This window comes from Plectropomus leopardus, chromosome 10, assembly GCF_008729295.1.
Source record: "Plectropomus leopardus isolate mb chromosome 10, YSFRI_Pleo_2.0, whole genome shotgun sequence".
NCBI classification, from domain to species: domain Eukaryota; kingdom Metazoa; phylum Chordata; class Actinopteri; order Perciformes; family Serranidae; genus Plectropomus; species Plectropomus leopardus.
Window position 1 is genome coordinate 11,871,391 of NC_056472.1, and position 21,316 is coordinate 11,892,706.

At 36.8% G+C, this 21,316-nt stretch overlaps 2 protein-coding genes across 2 annotated transcripts in view; both read right to left on the reverse strand.

The window, feature by feature from the left end:
- Positions 1–11,680: 11,680 nt before the first annotated feature.
- Positions 11,681–15,342, reverse strand: LOC121949126 (translationally-controlled tumor protein homolog). Its single transcript, XM_042494732.1, is given in 7 exon segments — positions 11,681–11,787; positions 11,790–11,826; positions 12,018–12,123; positions 12,230–12,351; positions 12,354–12,422; positions 14,492–14,565; positions 15,234–15,342. Coding segments are annotated over 7 exon segments (543 nt in total). The 5' UTR covers positions 15,262–15,342.
- Positions 15,343–17,007: 1,665 nt separating this feature from the next.
- ranbp2 (RAN binding protein 2) overlaps positions 17,008–21,316 on the reverse strand; it is a 30,414-nt gene continuing 26,105 nt past the window's right edge. Inside the window, 7 exon segments of the mRNA XM_042494554.1 lie at positions 17,008–17,643; positions 17,646–17,749; positions 17,752–17,875; positions 19,043–19,398; positions 20,072–20,345; positions 20,471–20,625; positions 20,733–20,822. Of these exon segments, the coding sequence (XP_042350488.1) occupies positions 17,569–17,643; positions 17,646–17,749; positions 17,752–17,875; positions 19,043–19,398; positions 20,072–20,345; positions 20,471–20,625; positions 20,733–20,822 (1,178 nt within the window). The 3' untranslated portion in view covers positions 17,008–17,568.

Consider the following 21,316-nt stretch of genomic DNA (forward strand, 5'->3'; position numbering starts at 1 on the left):
AATCTGGACTAGTTATCCCAGAAAGGCTAAAGATTATTTAAAACAAATTTTGATATTTGTGTTTCATTTATTCCATTTGTGAAAATACAAATGCAAAACAAAAAAACTAATTGCTACATTTGCATTACTTAAATCCAGAGCCCTTTAAGAGAGTTTATTCTAGTGCACTACTTAGAGGCACGATTAGTACTAGTACTTTCTTTCTTTTTTCTTTTTATTTTTATCACAAACAACAATTAAACATAGTACAAACTAAAGACATAAACACAAATAAACAGAAAAACAACAGAAAAGGAAACAACAACAACCAGAGAGTTAGAAAAGTTCCTATTTGTGAAATGTCCTTTATTGCATTTTTGCAAACAGAAAAAAAGATTTCATGTGAAAGTGAGTTTCAGACGGTAACGAGGCTGATTTGGGAATCTTAAAAAGTCAATAATTCGTCATTAAACAAAATTTATTATGTTTCGTCTGAATTGTTGAAGCCAACGCGACGAATCTGAAACTAACTTCAGTGCGGTTTTGGTCTCAGTCTGAGGGAAGACGCTGCACTCCAGTGTGGTGTGGACACTCCTACAGCTCGACAGACTACAGATTCAGTGTCATATTTATTTTATTGTTATCTAGACAGATATAGCTTATTTATATACTCGATATCTCGACACAGCATATGTCTCAGTTACGTTTTTCCGATACTGAGGTCCAGATGGGAGGTTTCAGATTCAGGTAAGCTAACTAGCTGTGTTTCTTGTTAGCTAGCGGCAGTGAAGTCCGTGATCTGGATTCATTTAACGATCAGTAAATGTCTACAGGTCCACACGTGCTACAGTTCACGTTCACCGCGGAGGGGTGTAAAGCATCACCTGTTTTTAACCCCTTCCAAACCTGAGACAATTTGATCTCTTTCAAAGACACATGAAGGCAATGAGCATGGAGGGAAGAAATCACCCCAAATAAACAAAAAGTACGAGAAAAATACAACAAAATAATTGATTAAAAAGTCAATCCAATAAAATAAAGAGAATATAAAGTAAAGAGATAGAAAAAACAACTGAACACACACACACACACACACACACACACACTCACAAAAGGGAAACTTAACTTGGAAAATAACTGTAACACAATTTTAAAAATGTAATTATGCTAATAATAAATCAAGTTTCCCCTGAAAATGTTCCCCTAGTTCATGTGCTGTTATTTTAATATTCTAAATCCACAATTTTTTATGCAATTTATGGAACATTTCAAACCTAGTTGCTCTTAGCCTTTTGACCTTTTTTAATTTAATTTCTTTTTTTTTTTTAAGAATTTGTTTAGGTTTCAAAGGTTTAAATACTTGTGAATGTTGTCTGAAAGCAGCACAAGAAAAGTTATGTCCCTCCAGGTTTCAAAGGGTTAAAAATGCAATTTCCATTCCATTCCAGTCAGTGGGACTCATTTTCAGCACAGGAGGTTCTTGGCTCAGACCAACCCACTTTCTAAAATGTACGTCCAAAATAGTAGTACACTATTCACTACAACCTTGTTATTGATAGTGTATTTTATCCCAAATCAAATTTCCAATTCAATGCAAATAAGTGTAAGTTACTACTTTGATTTATTTTCACAAATATGAGAGCATCAATATTTTTCTGCAATTTCCAAATATATATTCATATCCTCAGCTCCTGCTGAGGGGCTACAAAGCAATGTTTCATGCTTCGTTTTTGTTGAAACATACTATTTGCAAGTAACTTATTTGTATTGTATATGTTTGGCTATATATTGCCACAGTTTGACTGGATTCATAAACTTGAACGATGGTTTACCGGCACCTATTATGCTGTGTTTGGTTTTGCACATCTGGCATCGTGATCTTGCACTGCTAGCTTACCTGTGTCATCATCTCCATGTGGTGCTTTCTCAGTGATATTGCTATCACCATCATCCAAAAATAGCATTGAAAGTCACCGTATAGTATTGTAAAATGGTAGATACAAAAGAAACAGTGTAGCATTTTGCCCAAGACAGCATGAAAAAGTCATAGCACAGTGTTACAATCAAACTAGAATTAAAAAAAGTCATAGTGTGGTATATCATGAGTGTGGTAAAAAGCGCAAAAAAAGTACAGTATGTCGTTCAAAATAGCACAAAATGAATAATGTAGAAAGTTGTCAAAAAATAACACAATAACACAGTCATAGTAATGCCAGCCATCCAAAATCTTATGTTAACCCATAAGGACCCACGGTGACACAGGTGTAACACACTTTTAAAGGCTCTGAGAAATTGCATATATGGCATCTGCTGAACATACTGGTAAAGTCATGTTACTGTGAGTGCATTTGTGTACCTATGACATCACTTCCAAAATGGCGATGTGCCTATTAAGCTCATCTGACAGAATTCACTCATTTTCAAAAGCTTTTTGTTTTGTAACTAAAGGTAGGTTTTCATCCAACTAACAATGCTAATGCTTTAATAACTAGTCATATATTACATTTAAGCTGTTTTAAACACATTTCTTGAACAAACTGATATAAAGCATGTTGGTTAAAAATCGTTGTTACATATGTGTCAATCGGGCTTTTAACTCTGAAAAAGTCAAGGAAAGCCCCATGTTACGCATTTGTCACAATAAGGAAAACAGTATTGAGATGGTACATTTATTAAACAAGCATTGCATAGTATGTCATCAAAGACAGCATAAAAAACTGTAAAGCCTGTCATCCAAAATGGCATATAAAATTCACAGTAAAGTATGTTATTCAGAGTAGCACAATAATGTCAAAGTATAATATATCGTCCAAAATAAAAAAACGTAATTGCATCGTATGTTAGAAATAGCACAAAAAAGTTATAGTAAAGCCTGTCAACCAAAATACCATTAAAAAGTATATGATGTTGTCTGCAAAACCACAAAAAAGTCGTAGTATGGTTTGTCGTCCAAACTAGCAGAATAAAGTCAAAGTAAAGTATGTCCTCCAAAATACTTTTGAAAAGTAAGTGTATGTTGCCCAAAAATTTGTGAAAAAGTCATAGTATTGTATGCTTTCAAATATAGCAAAACGTCATGGTATGTCATCCAAAATCTGACCAAAACATTATAGTAGAGTATTTCGTCCAAAATCTGACCAAAACGTCATAGTATGGTATGGTATGTTTTCTTCATCTCTGCTCTCCCTCTCTCCCTCTCTCCCTCTTTTCCCTGTTATCTCTTCAGGTGCTAACACCCAGGTTAGTTCCACACTCCACTTTGCCAATCAACACTCAGGACATTCAATAAAAGAAGCATGGCTGAATAATTCCCCCTCTTTGATCCTCAGATCTGAGGTTGCATGAGCTGCTTATACATCTTAAGGAACTTGTAAAGTATATGAAAGGTATAGGACAGTAGGTGAGTTTCAGGTACACTTTTTTCATTCACATAGTTGATTTGTGTCTAGAAACCCTAGGTTTATTGGTTGTGGCCACCTTTGTATTATTTTTTGTGCAGCTCTTTTTCTTCAGATTAGACAGTTAGGTGTTTGAGTTGTGTTTCATTTTTAGGGGTAGTGCTCAGTTAGGCCTACTTTTGTTGTACTGATTTCTCTGTTTGGTTCGACCAAACCATGTCCAGACCTCCCCGATATTTGGAAAATCATGTGTTAAGTTAACAAGTTTGTTAATAAATTACTTCATTTGTTTCACTTCAGCTCCGATTCCATCAAATTATTTGATTTTTGGGTGTTTTTCTTCTTGTGTCTCCTATTTTCAAACTGGGACATAGCAGCAAAAAAGGCATACTGTAGTATGTCATCCAAAACAACATAAACAGTCATAGTATATAATTTGTTATCAGTATGACATTAAACAAGCATAGCATAGTATGTCATCAAAGATGGCATAAAAAACTTGTAGTAAGGCGTGTCTCCAAAAATTTAGAGTATAGTATGTTATTCAGAATAGCACAATAATGTCAAAAATATCACAAGACAGTCATAGTATAGTATGTCGTCAAAAAATTCGGATCAAAATGTTTTAGTATAGTGTGTATTCCAAAATCTGACCAAAACGTCATAGTATACTATGTCATCAAAAATCTTACAAAAATGTCATCTTATGATATGTTCCCAAAATCTGACCAAAACATCATAGTATGGTATGTTGTGCTTAACAAAAACGCCATGGTATGATATGTCCAAAACGGAAAGCGCCAGATGAAAAAAGGGAGGACAGCTGGCATCAGGGCGAGGCTGACCTGACTTGGACCGAGAGCTGTTCTTCTACGAAGCCTTCTTCTGGCTAATGTCCAGTCACAGGAGAAAGAAGTTGATGAGTTACGATTGTGGCTCACTCAGCAACAGCAGATCTGAGGCTGTTCTGCGCACATCTTCACAGAGATATGGTTAACCCCTAACATCCCAGATCAAGCTATTGCACTGAACAGATGGACCTTGTTAGGACTCTGATGCAAATTCATAGTGGCTGGTGATTTTAATCAACTAATCCTTTAACTCCACAGATGTAGCAGGATGAGGGAAATTAAAGTTTGTCTTTTTACTAATTTTTACTTTTACTATCTTTTTACTAAAATTACTAATAAATCTACCTTGTATCTATATAGCATGGTAAAAGTTGACTGAAAACGACATAGTATAGAATATTTGAAAAAATGTCAAAATATGACATGTCCCAAAAACAATTGAATATAACATGCCAAGACACGCCATAGCATATAATAATGCTAATATGGGCCAACACACCCTAATATAGCATGCCGAAGAAATGGCAGAAATTGCAAGACTATAGCATGGCGAAAAAAAATAAAGAGATGAAGTGTCCTAAAAATAGCTGAAACCTTCAGAAAATAGTTTTCCAAGGCCACGCCATTACATAGAATATTCCAAAAACACTATACTATGGCTATCGAAAAAATGAAATGAAGAGCAAATGGCGAAACAGTCAAAAAACTTAAGTGTCCAAAAAACAGCTGAAAACTGCATAAAATAGCCTGCCAATACATGCCATAGCAAAGAACGTTGCAAATATGACAGAAAAAAAGGCTATAGTAAGGCAAAAATGTCAAAATTTGACATTTCCCAAAAACAGCTGAAAATACCGCAAAACATCATAAAATAGCATGCTGAGACACGCCATAGCATTTATACGTGCAAATATGGCCCAAAACAACATATTATAACATGTTTAAAAAATGACCAAACAACAAGGCAAAAATGTCAAAATTTGACATGTCCCAAAAACAGCTGAAAATACCTCAAAAAAGCATAAAATAGCGAGGTGAGATACGCCATAGCATTTAAACGTGCAAATATTGCCAAAAACACCAAATTATAACATGTTGAAAAAATGACCAAAAAAGCAAGGCTATAGTAAGGCAAAACTGTCAAAATTTAACATGTCCCAAACACAGCTGGAAACACGTCAAAACAGCATAAAATAGCGTGCTGAGACATGCCATAGTATTTAAAAGTGCAAAAATAGTTAAAAGACACTATAATACAGCATGTCCAAAAATGACCAAAAAAGCAAGGCTATAGTAAGGCAAAAATGTAAAAAATTTGACATGTACCAAAAACAGCTGAAAACACCTCAAAACAGCATAAAATAGCGTACTGAGACATGCCATATTATTTAACAGTGCAAAAATAGTTAAAAACACCATAATACAGCATGTCGAAAAAATGACCAAAAAAGCAAGGCTATAGTAAGGCAAAAATGTCAAAATTCGACATGTCCCAAAAACAGCTGAAAATCCCTCAAAACAAAATAAAATAGTGTGCTGAGACCCGCCATAGCATTTAAATGTGCAAATATTGCCAAAAGCACCAAATGATAACATGACATGCCATAGTATTTAAAAGTTCAAAAATGGTTAAAAACACCATAATACAGCATGTCGAAAAAATGACGAGAAAAGCAAGGCTATTGTAAGGCAAAAATGTCAAAATTTGACATTTCCCAAAAACAGCTGGAAACACCTCAAAGCGGCATAAAATAGCGTGCTGAGACATGCCATAGTATTTAAAAGTTCAAAAATAGTTAAAAACACCATAATACAGCATGTCGAAAAAATGACGAGAAAAGCAAGGCTATAGTAAGGCAAAAATGTCAAACTTTGACATGTCCCAAAAACAGCTCAAATCAGCTGAAAAACGCATAAAATCATGTGCTGACACACACTGAAACCACCTCAAAACAGCATAAAATAGCGTGCTGAGACACGCCATAGCATTTAGACGTACAAAAATGCCAGAAAACACTATAATACAGTATGTCGAAAAAATGACCAAAAAAGCAAGGCTACAGTAAGGCAAAAATGTCAAACTTTGACATGTCCCAAAAACAGCTCAAATCAGCTGAAAAACGCATAAAATCATGTGCTGACACACACCGTAGCATTTAAACGTGCAAGTATGGCCACAAATACCAAGTAAGGCAAAAATGTCAAAATTTGACATGTCCCAAAAACAGCTGAAACCACCTCAAAACAGCATGAAATAGCGTGCTGAGACACGCCATAGCATTTAAATGTGCAAATATTGCCAATAACACCAAATGATAACATGTCGAAAAAATGACCAAAAAAAGCAAGGCTATAGTAAGGCAAAAATTTCAAAATTTAACATGTCCCAAAAACAGCTCAAACCACCTCAAGACAGCATAAAAAAGCATGCTGAGACACGCCATAGCATTTAAACGTACAAAAATGCCAGAAAACACTATAATACAGCATGTCGAAAAAATGACCAAAAAACCAATGCTATAGTAAGGCAAAAATGTCAAAATTTAACATTTCCCCCAAAACAGCTAAAAATACCTCAAAACAGCATAAAATAGCAGACTGAGACATGCCATAGTATTTAAAAGTTCAAAAATGGTTAAAAACACCATAATACAGCATGTCGAAAAAATGACGAGAGAAGCAAGGCTATAGTAAGGCAAAAATGTCAAAATTTGACATTTCCCAAAATCAGCTGGAAACACCTCAAAACAGCATAAAATAGCGTGCTGAGACACGCCATAGTATTTAAAAGTTCAAAAATGGTTAAAAACACCATAATACAGCATGTCGAAAAAATGACGAGAAAAGCAAGGCTATAGTAAGGCAAAAATGTCAAAATTTGACATTTCCCAAAAACAGGTGAAAATACCTCAAAACAGCATAAAATAGCGTGCTGAGACACGCCATAGTATTTAAAAGTTCAAAAATGGTTAAAAACATCATAATACAGCATGCCGAAAAAATGACGAGAAAAGCAAGGCTATAGTAAGGCAAAAATGTCAAAATTTGACATTTCCCAAAATCAGCTGGAAACACTTCAAAACAGCATAAAATAGCGTGCTGAGACACGCCATAGTATTTAAAAGTTCAAAAATGGTTAAAAACACCATAATACAGCATGTCGAAAAAATGACGAGAAAAGCAAGGCTATAGTAAGGCAAAAATGTCAAAATTTGACATTTCCCAAAAACAGCTGAAAATACCTCAAAACAACATAAAATAGCGTGCTGAGACACGCCATAGCATTTATACGTGCAAAAATGCCAGAAAACATTATAATACAGCATTTCGACCAAATGACCAAAAAAGCAAGGCTATAGTAAGGCAAAAATGTTAAAAAACATCATAAAATGGCATGGTGAAAAAATGGGCAAAAAGTAATACTATTGTATGGCAAAAATGTAGAAATATGAATGTAAAAATATGTCACGAGAACAGCCTATGTCACTGTAGTTAGGCTGACTGGCTGACTTAACGACTATTACTTTTGTTTTTTATATCTTTTACGTGACATATGATACTATTACCATTTTCTTGACACCGTATACTATGACTTTTTTGACCTTCTGTGCTGAATGTTTATAGTACTGTAGTCAGTTATATAGTACTGTATGTCATCATGCTTTCTCTTCTTTTGTAACATGCCATGACTCTTACTTTTTTGAATACATAGAGTACCACAAGCATCTCTGACAGTCAATGACAAACTATGTTTGACTTTTATGACATTTTTGAACAATTTTCGACTCAACATAATACACAGTCACTATTCATATGATATTTTCAACAAACCATACTGACTGTTTCATTTCATAGCATGGATATTTTATCATTTATTAAAGAAATTACTATATTTGTCATTCTTTGTTTTTTATACTATCAGCATTTCATGACTTTTAAACCACTGCTAAACTTTCCAACTAATCACTTTAAATAAATGCAAAAGCTGGCTGTTTGAGGGTAGCCTTTATAAATCCCAAGAGTTACAGCTTATTCAAAAGTGTGCAAAAAAAACAGCATAACAGCAAGTGGTGGTACGTGATTTTATTTTCAAATTAAACCAGAAGAATTTCACTTTAGATGGAACCATATTTAATGCAACCATAAACAAGAGGTCTGAGGAGGACCTGTATAGATCATTGCTAAAATAGTATGAAGACAGAAGAAAAACCATCTCACATTCAGTAAAAGTTTTCTCTCACTGTCCTGACTTTCATTTTGTCACAAAAATTGGGCCAATACTGGGTAAAAAAAAAAAATCAAACACTGCAAAAGCCAAAATGAAAACATTAAAAACTGTATTCAGTGACCAATCATGTTTGATTTTTACCAGCCTTGGCCATAGTGCAGTGGGCCGAAATGTGAATATATGAAAAAATTGCACAAGAATGTTTTTCAGTCATGAGACAAAATACTGATCCTTCATCTCCTTCCTGCATTCTTGAGGCCTTTTGAAAAGCAGCAGTCATCAAAAAGCAGATGCAGGTCCAGGTAGTTACTGCAAGAAAGAAGAATACATGTTAACAGTGCTTTAAGTGCTCCTAATAAACAGAAAAGCTATTAGTGGTGGCAGATGTTTTAAGCATAGTGGGCCACCACAAAAACTGAATGTGTGGGAAACTCTACAGTTTACAACTCTTTACTTTTTCGGCAGAACTACGGCAGACCTGCGTGATGTTCACTGGCAGTGGGAATGCAGTTTAGCAGAAAAACCCATGTGCACACTGTAATTTTGGTGGGACAGCAGTATTAGACTGTGACCTCGGAGGACCCCTTCAATAGAGTCATCCCGAGAACAGCTGACAACACTTCACTCTGTGATCCAACCGCCTTCCCCCAAATGAAATTTGAGATGTGCTTAATAGAAGATTTAAAATATCTTGGTGCAAAAAATATATTTCAATTTGCATGCTTCACATCAAACAATATGACTTATGGAGTAATCCTTCTATGCCACAGTGGAAACAAAGGTTTTGTTTCACAGATGAGCAACAATATGTCGTAAAGACATAAAGCCTCACAAAATAGCATTAAGTATTTCGTTTAATGCACCATTTCTCAAATGGGGGATGCACGTACCCCTAAGGATACATGAGATTTTTAGAAATGGGTATTTTAAAAAATTTGCAGTGATGCATAACTCCTAAAAATATTTATATTATGAAATTAAAATAAATTTAAATCTAAGTTCATAAACTGAATTTTATACTCAATATTCAATATCAGTTAAGTGATGCTTATTAAAAAATTGTATGCATTAAGAATTGTATGATAGCAAAAGAAATGATTTGCCATGAATTTAGTCATGGATTCTTTACATTTGAAAGTTTTTTTCCATGAATGTTTTTTTAATAAGTCAGACACTAATGGCACAGCGCTGCCTTGTGAGTCTTTTCTTTCTACCAAAAATGTTTTGCGCTGGACAGGGGACACTTGACTGAAAACGGTATTTCAAAAGGGGTGCATTACAGGAAAAAGTTTGAGAACCACCGGTTTAATATATCCCTGCTTAATATGTACAGAAGAAAATCCACCTGCCACTTGGCCAATTGTTGCAATGGAAAATATCATAGACTTATGCTAACAACACGAGCGTTTTGAAATGAGGGGAAAATGTCTGCCATAAGTGTTTTCTCTGTGAACCTTGTGAGCTATAATTGGGCTAAGATTTGTGCTTGCCTTTAATAGTGTTGATATTAAGCCATTTCATGTGTTTTAAATTAATCAAACTCAACAGCCCTTAACAGAGACACACAAACCCCGCCTGCTTTTTGGAGGTGTAAGTGCAACAGTCACCACCACATGAGTTAGAAATGCTCAGTGGTGTAGGCCTCTTGTGTAGCTACAGTGTAGAGCCTGTGCACAACTACACATCAGCCAAAAACCTGTGAAATGAACGGTCGAGACCTTTGAATATAAAACAAGACATTGGTGACTTTTAATCAGTCACAGACTTCCACTTACAGCACTGCTGCTACTGTTACATTTCAGTAAAGCAGAGTCATGTACATACTTTAAACACACACATCAAAATATCCAAAATTCAAGATGTATCTAGTCTCACTATCAATATAATGCCCAGCCCCTACTCAAAAGGTTCACTAACAAAACTATTTTCTCATACTACACCCGTTCTCCCCCACACATACAACATGCTAACATTATTAGCATAAGTTAGTAAGTGTTTTTAAACTGGACTCTGGAAACGGAGATTTGACTGCGCATGTCGCACTTGCCCCGCGTATAGTCTTCAGTAGGGATGTCAACATCTACACGTGTAAACGGGTACACGGATAACAAATCATAACTGTTCAGAAAAAATCAATAACCGTTTACACGTCATTTTTTTCCTCTCCTCCTCCTCGTTCATTTCTCACCAATAGTATTTTTAGGGGTGATAATGTTGTCTGAAAGCTTAAGATAATAACATTAACTAACTATACACTTAAATGTTCCCACTAATGCAGTTATCCGCATACATAATAGATGCACAGGTGGCAATGTTACGTTGATATTAAAAAAAAAAAACGCAGCCACAGCCAGTGTCGCGTCACTTCAAGTTGACTCGGGGCCGCATGGACAACAAGCAACAAGCGATGAACAAGCGGAGCTTAAAAAATATATTGTACAAAAGTGAGCAATAGTTAAAACAATGATTGAAAAAGAAGGTTAAACCTTTTCCCAGCTTTCATTGTACGTTTTCTTGTCTGTCAAAATTGATGATTTTATTTTTCAACTCATTTTACTTTCTGTCATAAGTAGGTCTAAGCCTTAAATGGTGAGATGGATTGCCTACTTTTTAAGTTCTGTTCGCTGAATAAACGTTTTTGTGCGATAACTAACTACTGGAATGGCTTTGATTTGATGAGATTAGGAGGTATTTGAATGGAGACAGAACCATCTAGTGGTTATATAGCGCAACTGCGATAGAAAAAGATCATAAATCGTGTAACCGGGTACACGTCGGTTAGAAGTCCCGTTTACACGTGTAGAAACGTTGACACCCTAGACTTCAGGGTCAGAAAAAACAGGCTACACGTGAACATTTCAACAGGGTCTGTGTGGACCCTTGCAGAAACAGGTGGATGACAACATTTATGTCACGAGAACCAAAGTGGGCCGTGGCAGGCCAACAGACGCACAGAGGGAAATGGTTTTTAGTTTAAAAAAAAAATAAACACGAGGGCAGTGTCGACGTGACGTTGCATTGTTAGGAGGTGCATGTCAGGAAAGTGATACAGGTCCACTGGTGCCACAGCTCTCTCTGCCTTATCTTTCTAAGGAGCAATAGCCAATGGTTGAACGTCAGTAATGATTTAACTTCGTCACCCACTCCCCAAACTGAAGCACTCACAGAGCTGGCCAAAAAAAAAAAAAAAAAAAAAAAAAAAAGTTCATGACACTTGTGGGGTTTTATACGCAGAGACTGAGCTGAGTACTCACGCATTTCTCTTCCACCAGACCATCTTTGAAGAAAAGCATGAATGGCGTGGTGCCGTCCTCACGGTAGTCTAGCAGTCCACCATGCCCTCTGCGTTCATGGACTCTCCTGTGAAAAACTGCAAAAGACAAAAAAAAAAAAGCCAGCGTTTCAGAAAACTATCTGCAAAATGGCTTTAGATCAGTTTTCAAAGAGATGCTAGTCTTAAGACATTTGGCTGCAAACTTCCAGGGTGCAGTTAAGGAGATGACAGCTGCGGTTTACAAATATGGGTTTGTGTAAAGCTGGGAATTTACATAATCATGATACCTGGTAGTTTTTTATGTTTGACATGATCTTCTTAACTTCTGGTCCAACTTCTTTCACAAAGGCCTCCACTCTCTCTGGGTTGTTCTTTTCCAGCTCAGCCTTAATGCTGAACATACAAACAGAAATGACAAATTTAAAGAATCAGACTGTTAGATCCAACACACACCCCAAAGTTCAACCTCCCCTCCCGATCCTCGGGCACTGATACTCACGCCTTCACGTAGTCTTTGATGTAAGCTGTGTAACTCTTCTTGTCAAAGCCCGTCTCCTGCAGTTTGTGGTTAAGGATGATGTCTACACCAGAAACTGAGGATGCGTCAGTGCCCTCTGTCACTTTTTTAATTCCTCAGCAGAGGCATTGGCCCCAATTAGTGCATCATCAAAATTTTCTGTCCTGGTGGTGGACTGGGGGGGGGACACATAACTTTTTTTTAGTTTTTTAATACATTAACTTGCATTGAAACCAAATCTGATGTCATGTTTTTCTTCTAGTTTCCAAACAAAAGGAGGGAAAAATGAATATACCAAATGCATTTCACAGCATCTGAATCAAATATTGATCTATTTAACTGCAAAAAACATGATGTCTTGTTGTGATTGTGGAGCAATGTTATTGAGCTGTCCCTTCAGTCATATCAGATGTGTTAGTACCACAGCTTCAACAATGCAGGGTGTGTTTAAATCATGAATCGATCTGTAATCACAACTTATTTAACACATGGTAATAATATTCTGTACTTGACATCATACTTTTGTGGTTGAGGTGGCCGTGACTTTGGGATGCAAACTTGTTTCAATTACCACCTTTTATTCCTTTGTGTGTATTACACACACACACACACACACACAAGACGGTCATCTTGACCGTGTTGACGTCAATTAAAAACCTTTTTTTATTTTTATTATTTTTTTTTTTTAAACACGGATTAATTAAATATGCCCTCAATGGTCCTTTAGCAGGAAAGACTATTTTGTTTTTCACATATATATTTAACTGATAAGTTAGAGTTTAAACGTGAGCATTTCAATAGTGCATTTAGCCAACAAGACATCCCTAGTCTTGAGCCCTCCTAGATTTGCAGCACGTTTACCATACAGGACATCAGCTGATCCACTAACTTTTCCTTGCCACCGGTCTGCTGCTAACTGGAGTTGGACCATGCTTAAAAAGGCAATACAATATTAACACTAGGGGTTGACAGATTATCGGCTTGGCCGATAAAATTAACTCATCAAAAAGGGCACAGAGAGTGTCATGGCAGGGGAGGAACATTTCCTTTGCAAAACCTCAGGCTGCTATTTTTATTTAAAATCTCACTTCATTTCTGATTTGACAGGTTGAATGACCAATGACCAATTTGACGAATCACAACTGTTCTTGTTTGTTGTGTTAACTGTAGTGATATCAGTTATATTTGGTTAGGTCAGAGTATTATTGGTAAATTCATCTGTACTCACTACATCTCAGCCTTTCATACCCTCAGGTAATGAAAAGCAAACCAAAAGAAATTATCTGTTACCTGTATCCTATCGGCCACAAGAAACTGGAAATTATTGGTTGATGATTGGTGGGTATCGGTATTGGTTGAAATAACCAATGTCATTTTCTTAACTCTCACAATAAATGCACATAAACACTACATCACTGATTACCAGAGGGAACTTATTCACATGCTGAGGCTGCTGTGATGAGCTGTTTATTATGTTGAATACATTTTGCTCTAACATCTTCTTTTGAAGTTTTAATTTAACATAACAATATTATCACAGTTAAATGTACTGAAACAAATACATACATGTACACAAAAAGGACAGTTCTTATTTTGGCGAGTAAAAACATATGCCTGACTTCCTCTTTAAATCTATCACCTTGGCCTGTGAGTCGATTTTTGTGATTTTCCAACACTGGCATTGAGTTTTCTACCTTTTTGAACGAAAAAAAGCAATGCTCAAAGTCAGTTTTCTTATATCTGGTCATGTAGCACCAGTTTCAAAGGTATTTCCCTCCTTCTACTGCTTGGACAACTCAATTTTATGAAAAGACCATCTTTCCAGTAGTGAAACAATGGCAGTGTTAACAGCAACCTTATTTTCATATTGTTTTTCAGAACTGTTTTAACTGAAATTGGGGGTGCTTTTTGTGCTTATTGTTATGATTCTTTAAATCTTGTATCTGAGATCTCTGAGAAAAGCCCTTTCATTCAGCTCTCAATGTAAATGTGTAGTGTAATGAAAATAAAGTTGACTTGAAATTGGGTGGTATTTGTTGCCACCTTCACACCACACAAAAGTATGTACTGAGTGCCGGTAAAATATTCCATGAAAAGATTATATTTTATTGTCACCTTTGTCTAGGTTCTGGAAACAGGGTAAACTGGTGAAATGTTTTCTTTGTGGCCTTGCCTGTGGCCTCCATGTTGTAAAGAAAACCTCCCGAGTTTAACCAAACACACACAGATCTCATGTGTACTTACCTTTCCTTCAACTTCGTAGAAGATGCCGTTTTTGGATACAGTGATTTTGTAGATGTCCGAGAACATCTCATCATCTGCGAGAGAAAACAGTGTCACACTTACTTATGAATACAACACAAAAGCCCGGACTTTCCTCTGGTTTCGCCATAACTTAAAAAGTGCACACAATGGACACGGAGCTAACACTGCTCAGCGAAGATTAATATTAGTTTCAATAATTTGGTTTAGCTATGAGTGGTAATTTCCAATAAACGTTATCCATGCTTTGCTATTTCTGGAAAAATCTGCCAGTTAGTCATCTCCCCCTAAATAAAACCTCAGCTACATGATGCCGAAAGGCCACGTACACTGTTACTTTGTCAGTACTAACGGTACAGTAATGTCCTGAACCACCGTCCGTATCGTGTATCTTTGCTAACAGCTCCCAGCTGTTATTAGGCACACGGTAGTCCCACTTTCCAACTTTTAGCCTACTTAACGGCAGTTGAACCGTGGCCAATGCTAAAAAGCTAGCCGGCCTAAGCATCACCGGTTAGCCGATGAAGTGGCTAACACACGGCGGGTTATCATAGAGCCTTCCGTTTCTGATTAGCATCAGGCTAGCTCACAGATAACACGTTTTAGCTAGCTAACATGGCCAGCCTGGTAAACTCTCTCTAATACCATAACACAGCCAAAATAACCACCGCGACTGTCTCGCTACCCAACAAACACAAAGACTGCTTAAACTCTGAATACTTACTGCTAATGACGCACTTGTAGATGATCATTTTGCTGGTTCGATGTTAAATGTTTCAGAGACAGAGCGAAGGCCTACCGCCCTGACAACACTGAAGAGGGAAAAGACCGACGAGGCCGCGAGGCACTGCTTTACATCCTGCTGACGTCATCGCGCATTCGCTCTCTGAACGTTGCTGCCATCTCGAGATGGTGGCTGAAAGTGGTGTTACATTATATATATATATTATATATATACACATTTTTATATATATATATAATGGTGATATTATATAGTCAACTGATTATACCCCAGAGTGTAATTCTTATATACTTTTATGAATTCATTTCTCATTTTAACCTCCGTGCCACAGTTAAGGAACTTGCTCCATAAATGGGGTCTATAGTGATTTGTTCCCAAATATTGGTTTGCATTATTTTATGAGCATGTTATTCAGATTCTCTCTCTATGACAGGAAATTTGAGGAAAAAGCATTGATCTGTTGATTATTATTGCCAAAGTTTACATACATAAGTGTAGGTTTAAAAACCAAGGGGCTCTATTTTACTTTTTAATTTTTTTTTAAATATGTAACTGAAATGTTATCTAAACTTTTATGAAGAAACCAATCTCTTGGAGTTACCTTTGGACTGCACCTTGGACTGGATAACAAAAAGAGTATTTTTTGTCCCCATCTTTGAGTTATGATTAGTTGCTATGAATACGTATGATTGTGTGTCGTGAATCTTAAATATGCTGTACTTTTATGCACCTTAGAAAAAAAAAAAAAACGACCCCCATTTACCTGCAGTATGTGCCTACAAGGAAAAGCACGTCTGCCAATTCAGAAAACAAATTTTTTTACAAAAAGTTGTAAATTATTTTTTTTACTCGTGCCATATTAACTTGCTAATAATAGTTAGTGTGTATACATAGTTCAGTTAATTCTATATCTATCTATCTATCTATCTATCTATCTATCTACCAACCAGGCTGGCCATGTTAGCTAGCTAAAACATGTTATCTGTGAGTGATATATATACATGTATATACTTGAGTGCATAAACTGCATATGTAGTTATTTTTGATTTTTGATGATGTCTTATTTTTTAAAACTGTTAATTTATATAGTCTTATATAATGTATTCCCCAACACAAAGGCTTAAACACTAAATACATTTTGGTGGTGAATCCTCCATTTTTTTACTTAATAGCTTAAAAGTGGTCAAAATAAAAAAATACAAAAGGAACAAATACTGCAATCAGTAATAAAAATGACTTCAAATTAAATTATTTAAGGAGAAAAATGACTGTGGTTGAGTGGTTCACAGATCATACCCATACAGAGACAACAGCCGGTGAGGAGCGATTACAAGTAGACAGTCTGTAAAATCACCAATATAAACTGTTACTGTGCATGTTTGGTGAGTATGCAGCCTGTTTGGATTTGGTTTATTATTGTTGGATGTATTAGTTAAGGACAAAAATCAAACTTAAAAAAAAAAAATGCTCAAACAGTCACCTATTACTTGTAAAGCATTTTATTTCTCCTTTATTAGCGTATTATTTTGGTACAAGCACCATTTCAACTTTGTGATTATCTCAAACCATAATGGAACGCCTTTGCAAAATCCAAACCAGATGTGATGTTGTCATCATCTAGCCACCTCCTGTCCACTGGGCAACACAGTGAGATGACTCAAGTTTATGTGGGCAAGTGTAAAGTCCAATTATCTGCACATTATGAAATCCACTTACACAAAAGAAAAATCACTGGGGAAGCCCAACAGGAAAAATATACACAGAGGCCGCGTTTGGAAAGAAGGCAAGGAAACGGTTACAAACCAACAGGTGCTTTCAAAGAACAACCTCACCTTTCAATTATAGTTAAGACTTAGTCAAAAAGGAAAAAAAATTCCCGAGTGGAGCCTATAAAGAGGACCAGCACATTCAAATTGAGCACATGCAAGACAAAAACAACAAAAACAGACATTAAAAAAGTGTCCATGTACAATTATACACATAAAATAAACAAATGGGAATTTATTGACAGACGATGATGAAGATGCAAGTGCAACAGAGCAAAAATATACCAGTTTTGCTCCACCCACATACCACACCGTGTTTCCCAACTGTGATTATGTCAAACGATAGCAAAATAATTTCTAAGTCCAGGCTACTGGAGCGAATTTCTCTGATAAAGGGTCGTGACCAGAAGCCCTGTGATCAGTGTTTAATTCTCAGATGCCTAATGACTATGGATTCAGTTTTAGCAGGAGGGAACACATCATTATCCAGAGTCTTTTTTGACCTCAACTTCACAGCTTAAACCATGCTGTGAATGTTGACATTTAAAAAGCTACAGCTGTCCACAGTCTGTGATGACCAGCTTCTTTGCGGGGGTACCTCCCTTTGTGCCAAGCGCTCCCATCTGTTGCACACCACGTCCATGCCATCCCGAACCCAGCCGAAAGCCACGTGTTTGAAGTCCAGGTGTTCAGCTTTCTTCAGGGTGATGAAGAATTGTGAGTTGTTGGTGTTCGCCCGCGATTGGCCATTGACAGAATGCCTGGGCCCGTGTGCCGCACATCGAAGTTCTCGTCCTCAAACTTGCTGCCATAGATGGACTTTCCTCCTGTGCCATCACTTTTGGTGATGTCACCGCCCTAAAAGACCAACAAGGATTTGTTAGCAATGCCACAGTGAGGTCTGCTACTGGAAAGATACAATCTTCCCTATGTGAGATACACAAACGCAAAATCAAATAGTGAGCCGTGCTCACCCAATTATTATGACACCGAATCACCGAGAAATTCTGTTAGGAGCATTCTGGATTTAAAAATAAATACGACAAAATCATTGATAAGAGTAATACTGCTGCCTCGCAGTAATGTTAGCTTGAGACCAAAAAAGCCTAGCTGCTGTTTTCAACTTCCTCAAATATTTTAATGTTGGATGGCCCAAAATTTTTAACAACTAAATAACTCAAAATCAGAAATAATTTTATTCGACTATCCAAATTACACATCAATCAGACTGAAAGTTCCCCTGGTCACTGTCTTCAAATATCACAAACACAGTGAGAAATTTGGGAGTTTTTTTCATTCTGATCTCACCTTCAATCAACACATCAAGAAAGTCGTCCAGTCCTGTTTCATCCATATATATGATCCATTTCCAAAATCAATTCCATTCTGCCACCTGCTGACCTGGAAATAGTCATTCATTCTCTGATCTTGTCTTGACTGGACTACTGTAACTCTCTACTCTCAGGTATCACCCAAAAATCACTCTCCCACCTCCAACTGGCCCAGAACACAGCAGCTTGGTTTCCTACTTTTTTTAACAGATGACATCACATCACTCCTGTTGTCGCTGATTTTAAGGTTTTACTCATCACTTAAAAAGCACATAAGGGTCTTAGCCCCAAAGTACAATTCTGAAATGCAATGTTTACATTTATATTTCTTCATGTTTGTGAAGATGAAGAAAGATGAAGACATTGAAATTGTAGTTGAAAGGTGGTATAACGGTAATATGAATATCAAAAGACCATTTTTACTATTTTTGCTGAGAAACGTATAAAAAATCGGTGAGACTCAGATTCTCTTGATATTCCTTCGCTAAGTTGTACCTAAGCAGCACTGCTCACATGGGCAGTGCCAAATCCCACTTGTATTAAAAATTCCAAATTGGTGCTGTAGTTTGTTTTTGATATGTGTTTATTAAGCACTGTAGGCACAAACATATGAGTGGTACAATTAGCACGTAGTCTTGCGAAAACTGTTACGTGTGAAACTGCAGTATTGCATCTGCCATCTTAATAATCTCACCTGACACATGAAGTCCGGTATGACTCTGTGGAAGATTGAGTCCCGAAGTCCAAAGCCTTTCTCGCCGGTGCAGAGAGCCCTGAAGTTCTCCGCTGTCTTAGGGACAATATGAGAGAAAAGCTCGACGGTGATAGTGCCCAGTGGTTCTCCGTCGCCTGCCACTTTGAGGTACACCTGGGGGTTTGTGTCCCTGGAGTGCTCTTGAACTCTGGACATTTGTGGTGACAAGACACTTGAGGTGTCTCCTTCAGATTGGCCTGTGCGGCTCTGACACTCACAGAAGGTCTTCTTAAAGGATTCGGCTATTTCAGGGGTTTTGAATTTGGCCGCCAGCTGCTCCACTACACCATCGCCGTCTTGAAAAACAGGGAAAGATGATCAGTTAAGTAATACTTGGCTAATGTCTGCCTTTAAAATTCATCTGTTGAATCAACAGCTGAGCAAAATCTGCTTTTCGTCAGGATCCTGCAAAAGAAAATTAGACTAAGAGATAATCGAAGTGCAAATTATAAAATGTACAATTGTAAAAATGTTTAGTCGCAACAGGATGATTTTACAAAAGCTATTAACTTTTTGAAACTTTAGAAAATGGGTTTGGTTTAGGGGGAAGGCAATTAACAAGACATGTCCCAAAAATTATGAAAAATGTACTAAAAAAGTTAAAGAACAATCAAGAAAATGATCTGAAAATAAGCAAAAAAAGTATTTATTTGATAGAATTTATTATATATATATATATATAATGTAACAATTCTAAATATAAAATGATTCTAATTATAAATGTAGTTTTCTGGATATTTCTCCCTCTGTCTTTTATAATAATCATAACCTCTTTACAAAAACTATTTTTTAGGTAAAATTTCTTGCAATTTGTGGGACATTCATTGTCAAGTTGGCCACTGTCTTTTTCCCCATGTCCCCAGATGTCTGAACGCATCACAAGAAAACTGATTTCAATCAGGGTTTCAAAGGGTTAACAGACAAAACTACATACAGATAGGTGCAGCACAGACGACACTACATGTGTACCTGAGTAGTCAGTGGCAGTCCACAGCAGTGCGTTAGCGGAGGCGTTCATGGGTTTGAGCTCCATCGACTGCGTGATTGTGTGGTTGGCACAAACCCTCAGGACCTGCTCTCTTCTCATCAGGATTCTGTAGAAATGTTTGGCTGGGTGGAAGAGGATCTTCAGGTCACCGATGCCACGCTCCTTCCACTGGCTGATGTCCCGGTCCCATCGGTACAGCTTGGCGCGCTCCTTGAACAGGATTTCCTCATCCTCCTCTCCAGACTTTGTCTCCACCTGAGGGAAAACACAATTACGCAAAGATGCAAAGATGAGGTGTGGTTCTGAACCTCATTCACCAAACTTCAATTTACTGTCTGAAAAAAAAAAGATAAATGTTGGAGTTGAGCATTTTTAGATACCTCTGGTAGTGACACAATTGGCTCAAAGTGAATGTCCACATTATTAGCAGGGTCCTCTTCATCACTGCCATCCTCATCACCATTGTGTTTGGACGCAGAGGTCGCTGCAGTCCCAAATACCGTCGCTCCAGCATTTGCCCACGAGAAGTTGGAGTCTTCATGAAAGAGAACCAATAAATATGTGGTGGTGATGTATTATTAACAGCATGTTGTCAAAAAGAAAGACTATCTTAAGAAAATGTAAAGGTAAATGTAGGCCAACCTTGAGTTCCAAATGCAAATGAATCTGTGTTTTGTGCCAAATCAGCAAAAGAGAAGCCTCCAAATGAGTTGAAGCCAAAGCTGGAGGAGTCTGTGGTGGGAGGGAAAAGCCATCATGAGAAGCTGTATTGAATGCCTTTTTTTCTTATATTTTTCATATTGTATGCAGGATTCTAACCCACAGTGTGTTGGACAAAAGATGAACTCTAAAGAAAGCTATCAGGCAAAAGCTCTGCAATAAATCTAACCTGACGTTGAAGATGTCAAAGAGGTGAAAGTAGTACTCTGATTGTTTACATATAAGTACAAAAATGTGAAATTGAATTAAAAATCCATCCAATAATACATAAAAAAAACATTCAAAATCTTATCTAAAGTGTAAATAAACCACCAGACCTCTTTAGGGTGTTTTTTTCAGTTGAAACACAATATATATGGAAAATTTAGCAGTGTTGTTGATTGATTCAGGTCCTCATCTTGACATTGAAGTACAATCTAGTTAAATTCTACATAGCGTGTATAAATATGCATAGTCACAGCCTTTAAACTGTTGAAACCTGGCTATTGCAGTGGAATTTTGCTATT